Source organism: Somniosus microcephalus, chromosome 7, assembly GCF_052327205.1.
Source record: "Somniosus microcephalus isolate GS21.2 chromosome 7, FLI_Smic_1.0, whole genome shotgun sequence".
Lineage (NCBI taxonomy): Eukaryota > Metazoa > Chordata > Chondrichthyes > Squaliformes > Somniosidae > Somniosus > Somniosus microcephalus.
The window spans coordinates 253096059-253114178 of record NC_140993.1 but is presented as its reverse complement, the minus strand read 5'-3'; the positions used below and the strand labels follow the sequence as shown (position 1 = coordinate 253114178).

At 48.9% G+C, this 18120-nt stretch overlaps 1 protein-coding gene across 1 annotated transcript in view; it reads left to right on the top strand.

Annotated features, from left to right (window-relative positions):
- The window catches only part of ofcc1 (orofacial cleft 1 candidate 1), a 398354-nt gene that overhangs the window by 75116 nt on the left and 305118 nt on the right, over positions 1 to 18120 (top strand). Inside the window, exon 9 of the mRNA XM_085993614.1 lies at positions 16813 to 16889. Coding sequence (XP_085849740.1) covers positions 16813 to 16889 — 77 coding nt within the window. The remainder of the gene's footprint in view (positions 1 to 16812; positions 16890 to 18120) is intronic.

The window sequence follows — 18120 nt, the reverse complement described above, 5'->3', positions numbered from 1 at the left end:
GGTTTAGAATGCATGTACGTAAACGCACAAAGTGTGGTGAATAATGTTGGTGAGCTACAAGCACAATTAGCTGTGTGGCAATATGATGTTGTGGCAATAACGGAAACGTGGCTTAAAAACAGTGAGGACTGGGTACTTAATATTCATGGGTACAAGGTGTTCAGAAAAGTTAGGGAAGGATAACAGGGAGGTGGGGTGACAGTGCTGATTAAGGAAGACATTAGTTTTGGAAAGGGAGGATGTTCTTGAGGGGACAAGGACAGAATCCATTTGGTTAGAGTGGAGGAGCAAAAAGGAAATGATCACACTATTGGGGGTATTCTATAGGCCTCCAACTAGTGAGAGGGAGGTAGAGGAGCAAATCTGCAGGGAAATCGCAGAGATATGCAAGAGCTATAGAGTGGTGATATTGGGGGACTTTTATTACCCAAATATCGATTGGGATAATGCTAGGGTAAAGGGAAAGGAGGGGGAGGAATTTCTGCAATGTGTTCAGGAGAATTTCCTTGACTAGTATGTTCTTGACCCAACTAGGAAGGAGGCATTGCTGGATCTAATGCTGGAGAATGAGGTGGGCCAGGTCGACCAAGTGCCTGTGGGAGAACACTTGGGCACAAGTGATCATCGTATCACAAGATTTAGCAATGGAGAGGAGCAAAGAACAATCTAGAGTGAAACTTCTAAACTGGAATAGGGCTAACTTCAATGGGATGCGAAAGGATCTAGCCAGGGTAAAATGGAACCAAAGACTGACAGGAAAAACTGTAACGGAACAATGGATGATCTTTAAGGAGGAGATGTTCCAAGTACAGGCTAGGTACATTCCATCAAGAGGGAAGGGTAAGGGAACCAAAGCAAGGGCTTCTTGGATGACGAGGGAGATAGAGAAGATGATGAAACAAAAAAAGAGGGTGTATGATGCATGTCGATGAAAATAAGATTGGCAAAGAGAGAATATCAGTAGAATGGCGGTTAACATAAAAAGGAACCCAAAAGTCTGTTAACAGTAAGCGGGTAGTAATGGGTGGGGTGGGGCCTATTAGAGACAAAGAAGGTGTTATATGCTTAGAGGCACAGGGCAAGGCTAGAATACGCAATGAGTACTTTGTATCGGTGTTTACTAAGGAGGTGGATGCTGACAAAATATTGGTAACAGTGGAAAAGGTAGAAGCAATGGAAGGGGTGAAAATTGATACAGGATGTACTAGAAAGGCTGGGTATGCTTAGAGTGGCTAATTCGCCTGGTCCAGATGGCTTGCATCCCAGGTTGTTAAGGGCGCTGGGGGAGGAGATAGTGGAAGGGATTGCCATAATTTTCCAGTCTTCCCTAGATGCTGGGGAGGTGCCTGAGGATTGGAAAGTGGCAAATGTGACACCATTGTTCAAGAAAGGGTGTAAGGACAATCCTAGTAACTACAGGCCAGTCAGTTTAACATCAGTGGTGGGTAAAGTTTTAGAAACAATAATCAAGGAAACAATTAATGGGCACTTGGAGAGGTTTAAGCTAATTAAGGAGAGCCAACATGGATTTGTAAAAGGCTGATCATGTTTGACTAATCTAATTGAATTTTTTGATGAAGTAACAGGGAGGATTGATGAAGGGAATGCAATGGATGTTGTCTACATGGATTTTAGGAAGGTGTTGACAAAGTACCACATAGAAGGCTGGTTAACAAATTTGAGGCTCATGGAATAGATGGGTCAGTGGCAGCTTGGATAAGGAATTGGCTTAAGGACAGAAAACAGCGAGTTGTGGTTAATGGCTGTTTTTCAGACTGGAGGATGGTAGACAGTGGTGTTCCCCAAGGTCAGTGCTGGGGCCACTGCTTTTTTTATATATATATATAATTGACATGGATATTGGAATACAAAATAGAATTTCTAAATTTGCTGATGACACCAAACTTGGGGGTGTGGCAAACAGTGAGGATGATACCAATCGACTGCAACAGGACATGGAAAGGCTAGCAGAATGGGCAGCCAAGTGGCAGATGGAATTTAATACAGAGAAGTGTGAGGTGATGCATTTTGGCAGAAGAAACAGGGAGAGGCAATATACACTTAATGGCACAGTTTTAAAGAGTGTGCAGGGACAGAGAGACCTGGGAGTTAATGTGCATAGGTCCCTGAAGGTGGCAGGACATATTGAGAGAGTGGTTAGCAAAGCATATGGGATCTTGGGTTTCATAAATAGAGGTATTGAGTACAAAAGTAGAGAAGTTATGCTGAATCTTTATAAAACGCTGATTAGGCCACAGCTTGATTATTGCGTCTAGTTCTGGTCACCACACTTTAGGAAGGATGTGAAGGCCCTTGAGAGGACGCAGAGGAGATTTACCAGAATGGTTCTGGGGATGGGGGATCTTAGCTTCAAGGACAGGTTGGAGAAGCTGGATTTGTTTTCATTAGAGCAAAGGAGGTTGAGGGGTGATTTGATAGAGGTGTACAAGATTATGACGGGTTTGGATAGGCTAGACGGGGAAAGGCTGTTCCCACTAGTTGATGGTACAAGGACTAGGGGACACAGATTTAAGGTTTTGGGCAAGAGATACGGGGGGATGTGAGGGAAAACTTTTTTACGCAGCGAGTGGTGAGGACCTGGAACTCGCTGCCGACGGAAGTGGTGGAAGCAGACGCACTCAATGTTTCCAAGAGGAGACTGGATAGGCACTTGGGGGAAATAAACTTGCAGGGCTATGGAGATAGAGCAGAGGAATGCGACTGACTGGATTGCTCTACAGAGAGCCGGCACGGACTCGATGGGCCGAATGACCTCCTTCTGTGCAGTTATGACTCTATATGGACATTATGGCCTAGAAATTGGGTTGGGGCGCAAAAGTCGCCTGAGCGCAGGATTTAGCGCAGCGATCGGAGTGATACCGATCGCCAGAAATTCAGTTTCAGTGCCCCTCGAGGGAGACGGGGTGAGGCTCGAGGCACTCCGCGTCCCTCTTAAGGCGCTGAAACTGATTATCGCAGCGCAACGTGCCGCAACGCCACACGCTGCGGCACGGCACGCTGCGGTACTGCAGGCCTTCCTCCCACTGTTAAGGGGGAGGTGCCTGCAACAGCGCGATCCCCGATCGCGAGTGCCGGCAAATGAGCCCGGCACCAAGGAGAAGTGCCGGGCTCTCGGGAAACAGCCGGCAATGCCGCGGGGGGGGGGGGGGCGGTTAGGAGGCCGGGGACGGAGGTGCTGGCAGGCGGCCGCCGAAAAAGCGGCCGCCCCGCACCTCCACCTTAACTTGCGCCGCTGCCGGCACAGTAAGGCCCCGTGAACCGGGCGCGGGTAGCGAGCGGCGCAACTGCGGCGTTCGCTACCAAATATCGCGAACGGGGCACGAATGGGGCGCTGCGCACACCGATGACGTCATCGGTGGCGGCGCAGCGCAAATGCCTAATGCCACCATTAGCGCCCCTACTGAATATCGCCGGAGACGCAGCCAGTGGCGCTACAGCCACTGACTGCCTCTTTAGGCGCTAACAGGTGGCGCTACTCACCCAATTTCTCCCCCTATGTGAAGTAAGGAAAAAGGCTGGTTGTGATGTCCTCTCTGTAGGTAAACAGTCTGCCAAGACTCACTGTCAAGACTTAGACATGCATAATAAGAACATAAGAACATAATAAATAAGAACAGGAGTAGGCCATACGGCCCCTCAAGCCTGCTCCTCCATTCAATTAGATCATGGCTGATTATTGACCTCAACTCCACTTTCCCACCCAATCTCCATATCCCTTGATTCCCCATGAGTCAAAAAATCTATCTATTTCAGCCTTGAATATACTCAAAGATTCAGCATTCATAGCCCTCTGGGGCAGAGAATTAAAAAAATTCACCACCCTCTGAGTGAAGAAATTCCTCCTCATCTCAGTCTTAAATGGCCGACCCCTTATTCTGAGACTATGCCCCCTAGTTCTAGACAATCCAGCCAGGGGAAACAACCTCTCGGCATCTACCCTGTCAATCCCCTTCAGAATCTTGTATGTTTCAATGAGATCACCTCTCATTCTTCTAAACTCCAGAGAGTATCGGCCCATTCTACACAATCTCTCATCATAGGACAACCCTCTCATCCCAGGAATCAATCTAGTGAACCTTCGTTGCACCGCCTCCAAGGGAAATATATCCTTCCTTAGATAAGGAGACCAAAACTGTGCACAGTACTCCAGGTGTGGTCTCACCAATGCCCTGTACAATTGTAGCAAGATTTCCTTACTCTTATACTCCAACTCCCTTGCAATAAAGGCCAACATGCCATTGGCCTTCCTTATTGCTTGCTGTACCTGCATGCTAACTTTCTGTGTTTCTTGCACGAGGACTCCCAATTCTCTCTGAACACCAACATTTGAAAGTTTCTCACCATTTAAAAAATATTCTGTTTTTCTATTCTTCCTACCAAAGTGAATAACGTCACATTTCCCTACATTATACTCCATCAATGCCTGACACACAGACGCTATTTTGCGTCAATTGTCCTTGTTAAGCCCGCCCTGCAGGCTTGCCGGCCAATTAAGAGAAAGCCGGTGTCAGATGACGTCAGTTGATGATGCGTCATCTGTCAGTTTTCTTAAAGGGGACATGCTCATTTTTGTTTGACATGATTTTTTAGTGTTTGACATAATTGAGGTGCTGCAAACATTGCCAATCACTGTACAAAGGCGAGCCCTTGAACCAAGGCTCTCCAGAGACTCTCTCCTTAGGATAAAACAGATCGCAGCTGCAGGTGAGGTTACAGAAGCGATCTGTCACTGGTGAGAGAGGTTCTCCAAATGAGCTGGGACTACACAAACACTTCAAACCTTATTACCTACAGAAAAGTCTAAGGCCTAGAAATTCAGTTTGCGCCAGCTGCTAGCACCTTAGGAGGAGGAGAAGTGGGGTGCTAAGCGGCTAGCGCCCGGGCGCAGTGCGATCTGCGCCTCTCGCGAACTTCAGTTAAGATTTCGCGGTGGCGCAAAACCTTTGCGCGCGCTCAGCTGCACGCGCAGATCCTGACGTCATTTCATGGTGCAACGCCCTTTGTGCGCCCCAAACCAGAAATTCAGTGGCGCCGGCCTATTGTGCGCCTGGCGCCCCTAGCGACTGGTAGAGGGGAACGGTTCCCAGTCGCTGCGGGGTGCGGGGGGCACTAATTAAAGGGCACTCCTCCTGCAGTATAAATGGCAGCCATTTTGCACCACTCCTTCTTTGTGAGAGACGGATCTTTGGAGAGAGACAAAGGCAGAGAGCTTTCTGGTTTGGCTCAACACTCGCACAGGTACTTGTGGCTTCAGGCCACAGCTTTGCACTTGTCTTTAACTTCAGAGTCATAGCATTGATTGGAAACATATAATGGGGGCTGCAATGGGTGGAAACGTTGGGCTTCTCCATTGCATTCAAAGGGCTCAGAGACGCCGTGAGAGTGCCAGTCATGGCCAGACGGAGAAGGGGCAACAGGCGTCGGCAAAGGAGGCCTTACCCACCCAGGGTATACCGCCAGCAGTTCTCATATCTGAACATGTCTGAGGAGCAGTGTGTTCGGAGGCTGCGATTCAGAAGGGCGGTGGTCACTGAGATCTGCCACCTGCTTTGCGGAGATCTGCAGCCACAGCGGAGGAGCAGGACGCCTCTGTCGGTGGCAGTGAAGGTGACGGTGTCTCTCAACTTCTATGCCACCGGCTCCTTCCAATCCGCTACTGGGGACATTTCCAACATCTCCCAGTTTGCGGTACATTGCTGCATCCGCCAGGTGACCAATGCCCTTTTCAGAAGGAGACGTCAGTTCATCTCCTTCCCCATGACCGTTGACAAGCAGCAACAGCGTGCAATGGGCTTTGCAGCATTAGCGGGCTTCCCCATGGTGCAGGGCGCCATTGACTGCATGCATGTGGCTTTGCGGTCACCTCTAGAGAATGCCGAGGATTACCGCAACCGGAAGGGCTACCATTCACTCAACGTGCAGTTGGTGTGTGACCACAGGCAGCTCATCCTACCTGTCAACGCCCGCTTTCCAGGCAGCAGCCACGATGCCTTCATCCTGCACCAGACTTCTGTGGCAGACATGTTCGAGGCCCAGCCTCACCCACAAGGATGGCTTCTTGGGGACAAAGGCTATCCTTTGTGCACCTGGCTGATGACCCCGCTCCGTGTGCCCAGCACCCCTGCTGAAAAGGGATACAATGACAGCCATCAAGCAACCAGGAACATCATTGAGCAAACAATCGGCATGCTGAAGCAATGGTTCCGCTGTCTGGATCGTTCCGGAGGAGCCCTACAGTACTCGCCTGAGCGAGTCTCCCATTTCGTTGTCGTGTGCTGCATGCTGCACAACCTGGCTATCCACAGGACTCAGCCACTGCCAGCAGACATTGGAGGACCACCAGAGGAGGAGGAGGAGGACCAGCACAGGAGGGAGGCAGAAAGTGCAAGGGCCGCCCGTCGGCGGCTTATTGCAAGTTGGTTCTAGGCCCCCTCTCGGAATGGCTTGTGCCAATGGCAGAAGATGAATGTAGCCGCTCCACAAGCCCTCAGCCGAGCAGGGCAACCAGGACTTCCAAAAGAAAGCATGGCCAGTGCAATTTAAGAAATTTTTTTACTATGATACCTCTGTGCCCTTCCCACATGACAAACTAATGGAGAGAAACCCCCCCCAAAAACACAAATACACCAGTCTCGGCCTTTACAAATAAAACAAATAGACCAGTCTCGGCCTTTAAATATGAAACAAATACACCAGTCTCGGCCTTTACAAGTAAAACAAATACACCAGTCTCGGCCTTTAAATATGAAACAAATACACCAGTCTCGGCTTTTATATATGAAACAAATACACCAGTCTCGGCTTTTATATATGAAACAAATACACCAGTCTCGGCTTTTATATATGAAACAAATACACCAGTCTCGGCTTTTAAAAGTAAAACAAAACATTTGGCCACACCTTCTACTTTTTCCCCTGCGAGGGTGATCCGTTTCGCTTCCGTGACTGGCCCCTACCCGCCCTGCAGCTCCTCCTCAATGGGACCCCAGTGGCTGCAACAAGGCTGGGGGAAGGCTGCTGAGGGTCAGATGGTGAGACGGCAGATGCCCTTGGGGGTCGGCCTGGACCAGCTCTGGGCTTGGAGGGGCTGACTGCTCCAACTCTGCTTGGGCGGCAGCAGTCTGTCCAACAGCTGGTGGCAGCTGCAATGGAGGAGTGACAGTGTTGGCTGCAGGAATGCTGCCAACCTGACAGATCACAGGCACTCCCTGGTCGGCTGATACATTGGCACGCGCACGAGCCAGCACTGCAGCATGCGCAGCAATCTGCTGAGGCACAGACTGCTGGGCTGCTGCGGCACAGCGAGTGCCCCGGCGATGCCTGGCCGATCCAGCAAGTGTGGCAGCAGTTAGTGCCCGTGTGGCCCTGGTCTGTGTCTGCATGACAGCAGCCAGTGAATGCACGGCACGACTGAGCACTTGGCTAGAAGCCGCCTGTGAAGCAGCGAAGTCCTGCTGACTCCTAGCCTGTGCTGCCGCGATGTCCTGCAGACTCCTGACCTGTGCTGCACTGAATTGTTGCAGACTCCTGGCCTGTGCTGCACTGAATTGTTGCAGACTCCTGGCCTGTGCTGCCCCGAATTCCTGCACACTCCTTGCCAGTGACTCTATGGAGTCAGGCATCCTTGCCACTGCAGCCATGAGCTCAGTGTGCCTGCGCTCAGCCTGGGCGCCCATTTCCGCTAGGAGCCGCACCTCCTCTGCGCTCACCGTAGCAGGACTGGAGGCCGCACTCACCCTCCGGGGAGAAGGCCGCCGAGCTTCCCCACCCCTCCCACGTTGCTGCAGCCTGCTGGTCCCCGGAGCGTCACTATCCTCCGACCCTTCCCCCCTGCTCCCCTCCAGGGAAGACGTGTCATGGCCATGGGCTGCCTCGGCTGAGGGTGTCCCTGATGGGCTGGCTTCCTCTTCCTCCTCCTCTATGTCTGACTCGGACACAGTGCCAGCTTGAGGGGCCGCCTCCTCACCTGGCGAGTCACCATCTGAAAGCAGGGAGGCACAAGAGTTGCTTTAGAGTGAGGACAGGGCGGCAGCGAGGGAGGCATGAGTGCTGCTGTGCACTGCATTGGTTCGATAGTGGCAAAGGATGCTGGTGTGAGGCGCAAGTGGAATGGGAGAGGTCAAAAAGGTGATGACCTTACCATTGGTGCCCAGAACAGGGTCGGCATCTCCAGTGATGACGGGGCCACTCAGCCGGCCTGCCATGATCCGCTCCACTCGCTGCTCGAGGTCGCTCAGCTGTTTCAGGTCAGGACGGCCTCCCCCGGTCTGTCGCTGCTGTCTTCTGTTATGTGCCAGCTTGGCCTGCAAGAGAAAGGACCGCCTCTAAGTACAGTGTCAAGCCCTGATCTTGCCTGCACTGCCTCCCATGGTCGAATAGCCCGGACAGTGTCTAAAGTCCTGATTGCGCAAGTGCTTTTCATGACAGTCCCATAGCTGCTGGATGAGGGCTGGCCATTAGGGCTTTCAGACCTTTTTGGCCATAAAGTGAGGTGCACATGCAGGGATGAGGAGGATACTGGAAAGGGTACTCACCCTGACAACCCGAGTGAGGTTGTTGAATATTTTCCGGCACTGGGTTGGTGTCCTGCCAACCACGCTGTTGGACGTGACCCGGTTTGCCACATCCCTCCATGCTTTCCGATATTCGGCGGGCAGCGGCCTCCTGCCACCCTCAGGGAAGAGGATATGGCGCCTGCGGTCCACTGCGCCAACCAGCAGCCTCAGGTCACCCTCGCCGAAGCGCAGCGCTGCGCTCCCTCCCTGGCCTTCTCCATTCTCCTGGGCGTGGAGCTGTTCCAGAAGCAGTGTTCAGGCCTTGCTTTAGGGCTGCAGTGTGCAGGGCGTGGCAGCCAAACAATTCCACCATCCCCCTTTAAGTGCTGACCGGCGCCTGACTGTCTGCCCTCAATGAGCAACTCGCCGCACCTGCGCTGCGCCCGCCTTCGGTGTTTGCGCCCCGGATCGCCGGCTTAGCGCCTAATGATAGTCGTGCATCGCCTGCTTTAGCGCAGCAGCAACCTCTTGGGGCAATGCAACTGAATATCGGCGAAGGTGGCGCTAAGTTGCGCCGGGCGCAAAAGTTAGCGAACGCCATGCTGTAGTGCCCCAAACGTGGCTTTACTGAATTTCTAGGCCGAAGTACATTAAAAATGATTTTCCCAGCATTTCCTTACCTCTGAAACTCACCAGTGTACCATTGGATCCTTCACACCACTTCTGCAGCTGTCATCAATGAAGAAACATTACAGTAGACTCACAACACGCCACACTTGCTTGGCGTTTTGTCCAGACATCGGGAAACCCGCAGTCGACCTGGCAAAATTGGAAAAAGCCTCTTAACTGCCTGTTAACTACCTGTTAACAACCAGCTAAGTGACTATAATCCTCTTCCCGCTGCTAGGAGTCAGGTCCCTGCGCAAATCGGGGACCCGACTCCCAGGAAGATTGATTGGAGGCGGGTTGGAAGCAGGTTCGGGACACGCTGCCAATCTTTTTGATTTTGCCAGCAGTCCCGCCTCCAAACCCGACCTTTGAGCGCCGGCAAAATTGCCCCCTTTGTGTTCTCCTCACAGCTTACTGTTCCACCTAGCTTTGTATCATCAGCAAACTTGAATACATTACACTCGGTCCCTTCATCTAGGCCATTAATATAGATTGTATATTAATAGTCTTAGACATTGGTGCATGTGGAATTATATCCTGGCAAGGAGGCAACACCTTCTGGAAAGGAGGGAAGGTGGAAAAAAAAATAAAGAGAAAATCATTCTTGTACAAAATCCAGGGGGGGGGGGGGAGAAATTCATTATCATCCCGTTTGGGGGGTGGTAACCTTTGAAAGCTGGGAAACTTGGCGCCAGGCGCTAATGATTCCCAGCTTTCACAAAATTGGGTTTAGCGCTCCAGGAAGGAAGCTAATCAAGCACTCCACTTCCTTCCTGAGCGCTAAAGGACGCAGGTGTTTGTTGTGCAGCGCTGCACAATGTCCCGTGTAGCGCTACGGCGTTCCGAGGCTCCTTCCCTCCCTTAAAGGGAAGGGCCACCGCTGCAGGCTCTGCATTGGGACCAGTTAGCTGGTCCCCAATGGTGGCCGCGATCAGCTTGATCAGCCCCATGCACTCCAGCAGAGTGCCCGGCTAATCGATGGCGGCCCAGGAGAAAGAAATAAAGTTGACCAAAACCATTCAAAACATTTAGGGATTTACCTCGGCAACCTGCCCTTTAACGTTCGGCCTCCGAAGCGTCCGGCCTCCCGATCAACGCCCCTTGCAGCTGCCGGTGTTGTCGCCCGGCGATGCTGCAGCGGGCGGAACCGAAGTTCAGGTCTGGGGCGCAGCCGGGGCGATCTCCGGGTGAAGGCGATCGGGGCACAACGCCATACTGTCGCCGCAGACCTCCCGCCGAATTTAGCGGGAGGCGATATTCTCGCCGCACCTGGGCGGTAAGAGGCTATTGCCCCCCCCCAGAGGCGATAACAGGAGGCACAAAGGTACCCAATTTCTTCCCCCAGGTTTCTTTTAATGGAATACAATGTTTTCAGATAGAACCTCATAATTCGTGTTTAAAAATAATTATTAATATAACCAACATTTTAGTCTATACACTTTTTAGTCTAATGGATTAGCTGGCAGCATAAGTTTCTGTTTCTCCTATTGAAAGCAACAGGAGTATGAAACAATGCTGCCGTCACTCACCCCATTGTCTTCAGTGGGAGAACACGCATAGATGTGTTGTAATATATTACATTGTCAAGGACTTCGTTAAGTGCAGGCTTTTTTAATGTACTATTCTGATACATTGGTTACAATGCTTTGAAAGAAAAAGGAATGAAAGACTTGCATTTATATAGCGCCTTTCACGACCTCAGGATGTCCCAAAGTGTTTTACAGCCAATGAAGTACTTTTGACGTGTAGTCACTGTTGTAATGTAGGAAACGCGGCAGCCAATTTGTGCACGGCAAGCTCCCACAAACAGCAATGTGATAATGACCAGATAATCTGTTTTTTTTTTAGTGATGTTGATTGAGGGATAAATATTGGGCAGGACACTGGGGATAACTCCCCTGCTCTTCGCAATAGTGCCCTGGGATTTTTTACACCCACCTGAGAGAGCCCCAGCTTAACGTCTCATCCGAAAGGTGCCACCTCCAACTGTGCAGCACTCCTTCAGTAGTGCACTGGGAGTGTCAGCCTGGATTTCTGTGCTCAAGTCTCTGGAGTGGGACTTTGATTAGGGAAGTGGCTTTGTAGAAGTGTGCTTGGATGTGCTTTACTTAAATAATTAGAGATTGTATGGTAATCTTTAATTAATCACTGCTGCACTGATTAGTTAGACAAAACACAAGTCTCAAATTTCGTAGAATACGGAGATTGACTTCAAAATATAAAACTTACCTACACTACGATTTTTCATGGGAATCATAGAGAAACGTCAGAACTGAAGGAAGCCAGTTGACCTGTGCCAGTGCTTTCTGCACATTAAAGCTGCCTCCTCTAATCCCTTTCCCTCTCTCTTCCTCCGTACTCTTTAATATTACTCCTCTTTGTGCTTATCTAATTCCCCCTTAAATGCCACGATTGACTCAGCTTGAATAGTTACTTGTGGTAATGTAATATATTCTGCATTTTAATAATCCTTTGTACAAGCAAAATTTCTTCGAACCTCCTCCTTAATGCTTTTAATACTAATCCTAAATTTAGGCCCTTTGTTACCGATTCACTGACCAGCGGGAATAATCTTTCACCGTTTATCCTCTCAAAAGCCTTTCAAAATTTTGAAGGTAATTGCGGCACAGTCTAAGAAAAAAGAAACATTAAAAATAAATCCCACATAAGCTAGTTTTTTGCTTTATGAAAAGCCTATGTTTAAAAATTCAGTTGGAGGATTGTTTGAGGGTAAATTCAGTGATCCCGGATTCCCAGTGCGCAAAGGAAGCGCGATTGGGACAACGAGCGCTACAGGTGTTGCAGTGACATCTCAATCGTCTTGAATGTGCCTGTGCTGGAATTACAGACCCAATAAAATGTCATCCTGAGTTTTTCCCCCATGAACATGAAATCATTACAAAATGCACTAATCGCATTTGCGGAACATTGTTTCACATAACTAGGAACAGGAGCAGGCCATTCAGCCCCTCGAGCCTGCCCCGCCATTGAATTAGATCATGGCGGATCTGTATCTTAACTCCATCTACCCACCTTGAGTAGATTTAAGTAGCCTTAAAAATGAATGATCTTATACTGTTTAAAAAAAAAAAAAAAAAATGCCCAATTTCTGTTAAGTAGGGTTAGTGTTTATCACTGTATTTATTGCATGACAAGAAAAATAGGTTTAGATTTCATTGCTAGTCAGCACGTGTAATATGTGTTCTATATTTTAGAAGCTGCCTGATATAGTAAGTATGCACCCATACAAATTATGTTAAATTACCAGTATTGTAGCGACTTTATTAATACTGTTATGCTTTCGTGATGTGTATTTGCTGAAAGCAGCTTAAATATAAAGCATTTCCTTAGACTGTACAGATTTGTAGTTACATTAAAATGTCACTATAAAGTATATTTACTGATTTTCTCATTACATCTCCACTGCACTTTACTGTATGTGGGTGGTTTTGATTTTGCTTTTTTAAGCATGTATGTGCACGTTTCCATTTTTAAGAATTAGTATATATTGTGTATGTATTTTGTCATTTTTGCTTATTTTTATTTTGTATGGAAACTCAGTTGAAAATTTAAATAATTTCAGGGTATGTCATGTTGTATGGCATTATACTGTATCTCAATATATTTCAAAATCTCATGCACACTTCCTGCCCACTTTAATCTTACTTTCTGTGTCATAGTTTCTACATTTTGCATTTTCTGTCAAGGTTTTTAAGGGAAATCCCAGCTCTGAGATTACACAGACTGCCTCTTACCTTGGGATTGCACCTCCCCGTGTTTGGGGGTCAGAGGCAGCGCCCCTAGTTGGCATGGGGCCGTTGGCACCTTCACCATAGGGGTACATCTTGAGTGCCCATCTTCCAACAGTTTTTGTGAAATCTGGCCTCGCCCACCTATGCCGGAAAGGAGGTGGGCGCGGAACGAGGGGCTATCGGGACCCCTCCCCTCTCAAGAAACCTTCCAAATTTGCCCAAGCTGCCCTTTTCGTAAGGGGGGGGGGGTGGTGTGGGGGCCACAAGAAAACAACAACAGCTTGCATTTATTTAGGGCCTTTGAGTGTCAGCCACGGCTCAGTTGGTCTGCTCTCTCAGGTGGACGTATAAGATCCCATGTCACTATTTTGAAGAAGAGCAGGAGAGTAATCTCCTGGCCAATATTTATCCCTCAACCAAAATGACTAAAACACATTATCACAATGCTGCTTGTGGGAGTTTGCTGTTTGCTGCGTTTCCTACATTACAACAGTGACTACACTTCAAAAGTACTTCATTGGCTGTAAAGCACTTTGGGATGTCCAGAGGTCGTGAAAGGTGCTATAGAAATGCAAGTCTTTTTCTTTCTCTTTAATGTAGTAAAACATCCCAAGGCGCTTCACAGGAGCATTATCAAACAAAAATTTGACACCAAACCACATAAGGAGATGTTAGGATAGGTGTCCAAAAACTTGGTCAGAGAGGTAGGGTCTAAGGAGCATCTTAAAGGAGGAGAGAGAGAGTGGAGAGATTTAGGGAGGGATTTCTAGAGCTTGTGGCCCAGGCAGCTGAAGGCGCCGGTGGCAATGATGGAGCGATTGAAAATTGGGGATGCGCAAGAGGCCAGATTTGGAGGAGCGCAGAGATCTCGGAAGGCTGTACAGCTGCTGGAGGTTACAGAGATAGGGAGGGGAGAGGCCATGGAGGGATTTGAGAACAAGAATGAGAATTTTTAATTTGAGGCATTGGCGGACTGGGCTGCAAAATTACTACCAATCTTCTTCAAATCTTCAGGAGTTCAGGCCGCTTTCCTGGCCTGGACCCTCGAGGTACAACCACACCTGCCAGGTTAGTGGCCGGTACACCTCTTCTCATTGAAGCAGGCTGGGGCCAAGAAACCTCCCAGCCTCAGATTCCCCCTGGCCCTGCCCCTCTGAAGTGATGGACCATTTTGGGGGCGGACTCATTTCCTGCCTCAGAAATCAGCATTGCAGGCCGGGCGGGACCCATGTATCCGGGCCCTGGCCTATTTCCTGGGCCCTCTACTGGAGTTACCGTGGAAGAGCCCTGGAAGAGCGGAGCATTGTCAGGGCCCCTGTTTCAAGCTTGCCAATATTTTTACACTGGTAAAGCCCTTTGTCAGCATTTGGCATCATGCTGTAATTGCAGGCCTCCTGATATTAGGTGGTACTACTGTGCGACTTGTCCAGCTCTGCCTATTATTTTGTTTTCACAATTGGATCTCCCACCTCAACAGAAACTGTGGGGGCAATTTTAATGTAACCGCCCGTCGGGAAACTGATGGGTTCGGGTGGAACGCTGGTTTCACACCCCGCCCAATTTTACACTCCATTGAAGTCAGGTTAGGTTAAAGTTGCCCTCTGCTGCTTGAGATCATGGCCCTGCTTCTCCAGTCTGTCTGTCGGCCCCATTCCCACTTTTATCTTCGGCATCTCTACTATCTCTTGGCCACCTCAGGTCCTGCTCCTTCCCTGTAAGCGCTGTGTTGCTTTATCTGTGCTCCAACGGCACCTCTCCCCACGTTAAGCCAGCTTCTGTCCTGTTCCCTGAATTTTGTCTGGGTTGCTTTGGGCCCCATTGCTGCTTATCCCCTTGGTTTTGCCCCCTCTCGGCTGCTTTCGGCCCTTGTGCTTCTTCCCTGCTCCTAGGTCCACTCCCACCTCTGCCTTGGTGGCAGCTATTTACTAGTTGGACCCCATTTCCTTCTGCAACTTGGTGCCAAGGCTGTTTGTTATTTAGGACCCGCTTTCCCAGCCCCACCCCTGAGGCTGTCTGCCACCTGTTCCCTTTGCTGGGCTCCTGATTTTTAAGGTGCCCGTGATGCTAGAAACAGAACATAATGTTAAAAAAAACAACAACACATGACTGGTTTTCCTATGCTGAGAAAGCTGCCAAGGAAGAAGGAGCTCATTGGGGGACAGGAGAAAGAGAGCAAGATACAAGCCTTTGCTCGGGGGGGGGGGGGGTTGTAGGGACAGACGGTGAGGGTTGAAATGGTTAGAGGCTCATTGAAGGGGATACGGATCCAGGAATTCGACTGGAGGCTCAAGGGTGGTGGGGTGACAGAATGGCAGCTGATGGGTGAGGTCATGGGAGGGGAGATGGTACAGGTCAAGGGTGGAGGAGGCAAGAGGGGGGGTTTAGGGAGGGAGGGGTCAGAGGGGGATGAGCGACATGGGAAGTGAAGGGGAGCAAAGGGTCTGGGGGGGATTTAGAGCAGGTAACACAAAGGGAAAATGGTCAGGGATGCGATGTAAGCAAAGGGGTGGGAACATGGGAAGGAGTTGGGTGGAGGCTGTGGGAAGGGGAAAGCAGCAAGTGATGCAGTGGCAGTGGAAGTAACAGGTGAAGCAGCGGAGGATGTGAAGGGAGCCACCTAGGCCTCCAACCCACAATTCTACCCTACACCTGTCACCACAAACATGCAACCTGCAGCCCTTCACAGCTCTGCTCTCGGGCATATAATCCACCACCTCCCTCCCTAAAGAAAATGAGAAAAGTAGGGAGAACGAGGCAGAAGAAGACAGCGCGAGAACCAAGAAAAGAGAGAAATACAATTAGAAGAGGGGAGACACAGAGGGGAAACAGGAACATGAGCACGATGGAGACAGGTCAGGGAGCTTCTCCTGGTCTGCATTGCTCAGTACACCCTCATGTAGTGTTTTTGTCCTTGAGGTAATTAAGAGTCTATGCAGCAATCCATAGTGAGGATACAGTCATTTTAATATTTGTTATTCTAGGTACTAATGACTATCTGATTCATTTTACAGATGTGTAGGGCAGAAATTCTGCGGCGTCATTGCAGCCGAGGAATTGTGGTGGACTTCCATCCACCACTGCGACCTACTGCCAACCACGTCATCATGTCACGGGTGGGGCCAATTAAATATTCGGGGAGTGGCGCCTGCACCTATAGTGACACAATAGAAGTGCCCGTCCCATGGAGGAGCGGGAGCTTGGAGCAGGGGTGGACCTGTATTGGGCTCAAGAGAAAGATAACTAAAATGATTTTATCCTTCTCCCCCCATCTTCTGGAACAGATTGCTGTTTTCTTCTTTGTGAGGGCCAGAGTGGGAACGCACACCCACTCTCAACAGGTGTAGATCTCGCTGGGCCTATCAAGGGTAGAATTCCCACCGAGCGCTGGAGCTAACGCAGTTTAGCGTGGGCATAAAAGTTGCCCAGGACCCTGGAACACAATTTCCTGGCAAGTCATCAACGGAAGAAAGAAAGATTACATTTATATAGCGCTTTTCACGACCTCAGGACGTCCCAAAGTGTTTTACAGCCAATGAAGTTCTTTTGTAGTGTAGTTGCTGTTGTAATGTAGGAAACACGGCATCCAATTTGCACACAGCAAGCTCCCACAAACAGCAATGTGATAATGACCAGATAATCTGTTTTTGGTGTGTTTGAGGGATAAATATTGGCTGGGACACCGGGGATAATGGGGTGGAAACCTGGTGGATCCGACTTCCTCCACAAATTACAACACCCACCTCCCCTCCCTGGAATTATGGTGGAATTCCATTCTTCAGCTATGTGAAACTTCTGCCCCTGCATATTCCGGGCAACAATTTTTTATTTCTGCCTCAGCTGGTAGCTTCACCCATGGCAGCTTCTCTTTTCTTTAGGAAGCAAATCCTCGGGAGGAGCTCAACCCTGAACAATCAGAGATTTTGCAGGAGAGCCTTCATGCGGCCTTCCAGACGTAAGTCTATTACTGTACAACACGAGCCTCTCTGGATCAATAGAGAATGTGTGTGTGTGTGGTGACAGACTTTAAAGGCAAGATAACAAGAAATGTACAGTGACCTCCTTAACGTTGCACAGAATCTGTTTATTTCCCAAGCTCTTATTAAAACAGTGAGCTCTTAAAAGAAATCGTTTCATTTGAAAATGTAAAAGACTTAAAAATACAAATATTGTTAACTGCCGAATCATTGCACCTGCCCCGACTGCCAGCATTATTGTTTCAACTAATTTATTTTTCGGGGGCTAATTATTTTAGTAAAGGCTCTTGAAACAAACAATTAAAACAGTAGTGTCGTGTAGCTTTCAGGTATATTTTGCTACTTTATGAACCTAGTGCTAATTACACTTTAGAGACAAACAAATTAAAACCAAGCTCAGTTTGGTTTCCGAAACTTTCATAAAAATCATATGCGTTTCCGTCAGTGAAAAATAGCTGCCCAATCAGGACACAACTGCAATGATACTTTCATAGCCCCGATTTTAACCTGGGGTGGACTTGGGGCAGGTGAGAGTCCTCCATGGACTCGACGGTGTCAGGCCTGGCCGATTTTAACTGCCGGGACTCAGTTTAGGAATATAGGAACAGGAGTAGGCCATTCAGGCCCTCGAGCCTGTTCCACCATTTACTTAGATCATGCCTGATCTGTATCTTAATTCCATCTACCCGCCCTGGTTACACTTCCTCCCTTTTCTGTATCCCAGCCTTCTTGAGTTAAAGGCCAGCATTCCATTAGCCTTTTTGATTACTTTCTGGACCTGTGCACTAGCTCCTAGTGATTTGTGTACATGACACCTAATTTCCTTTGCTCCAGCAAAGCTCTTAAATTCTCCCCATTCAGAAAATATTCTGATTTATCTTTTTCAGATCCTAAGTGGATGACCTTATAGTTCCTCACATTGAACTCCATCTCCCATAGTTTTGCCCACTCACTTAGTCTGTCTATATCCTTTTATAATGTTCCTATTCCATCTACACAACTTACTGTGCCTCCTAACAATGTCATCTGCAAACTTGGATATCCATCTCTCTATTCTGTTATCCAAGTCATTAATATATATGGTGAAAAGCATAGACCCCAGTATAGATCCCTGAGGAACAATACTTGTCATATCCTGTCATTCAGGGAACATTCCCTTTATCCCCACTCTCTGTCTTCTACCTCCTAACTAATTATCAACCCATGTCA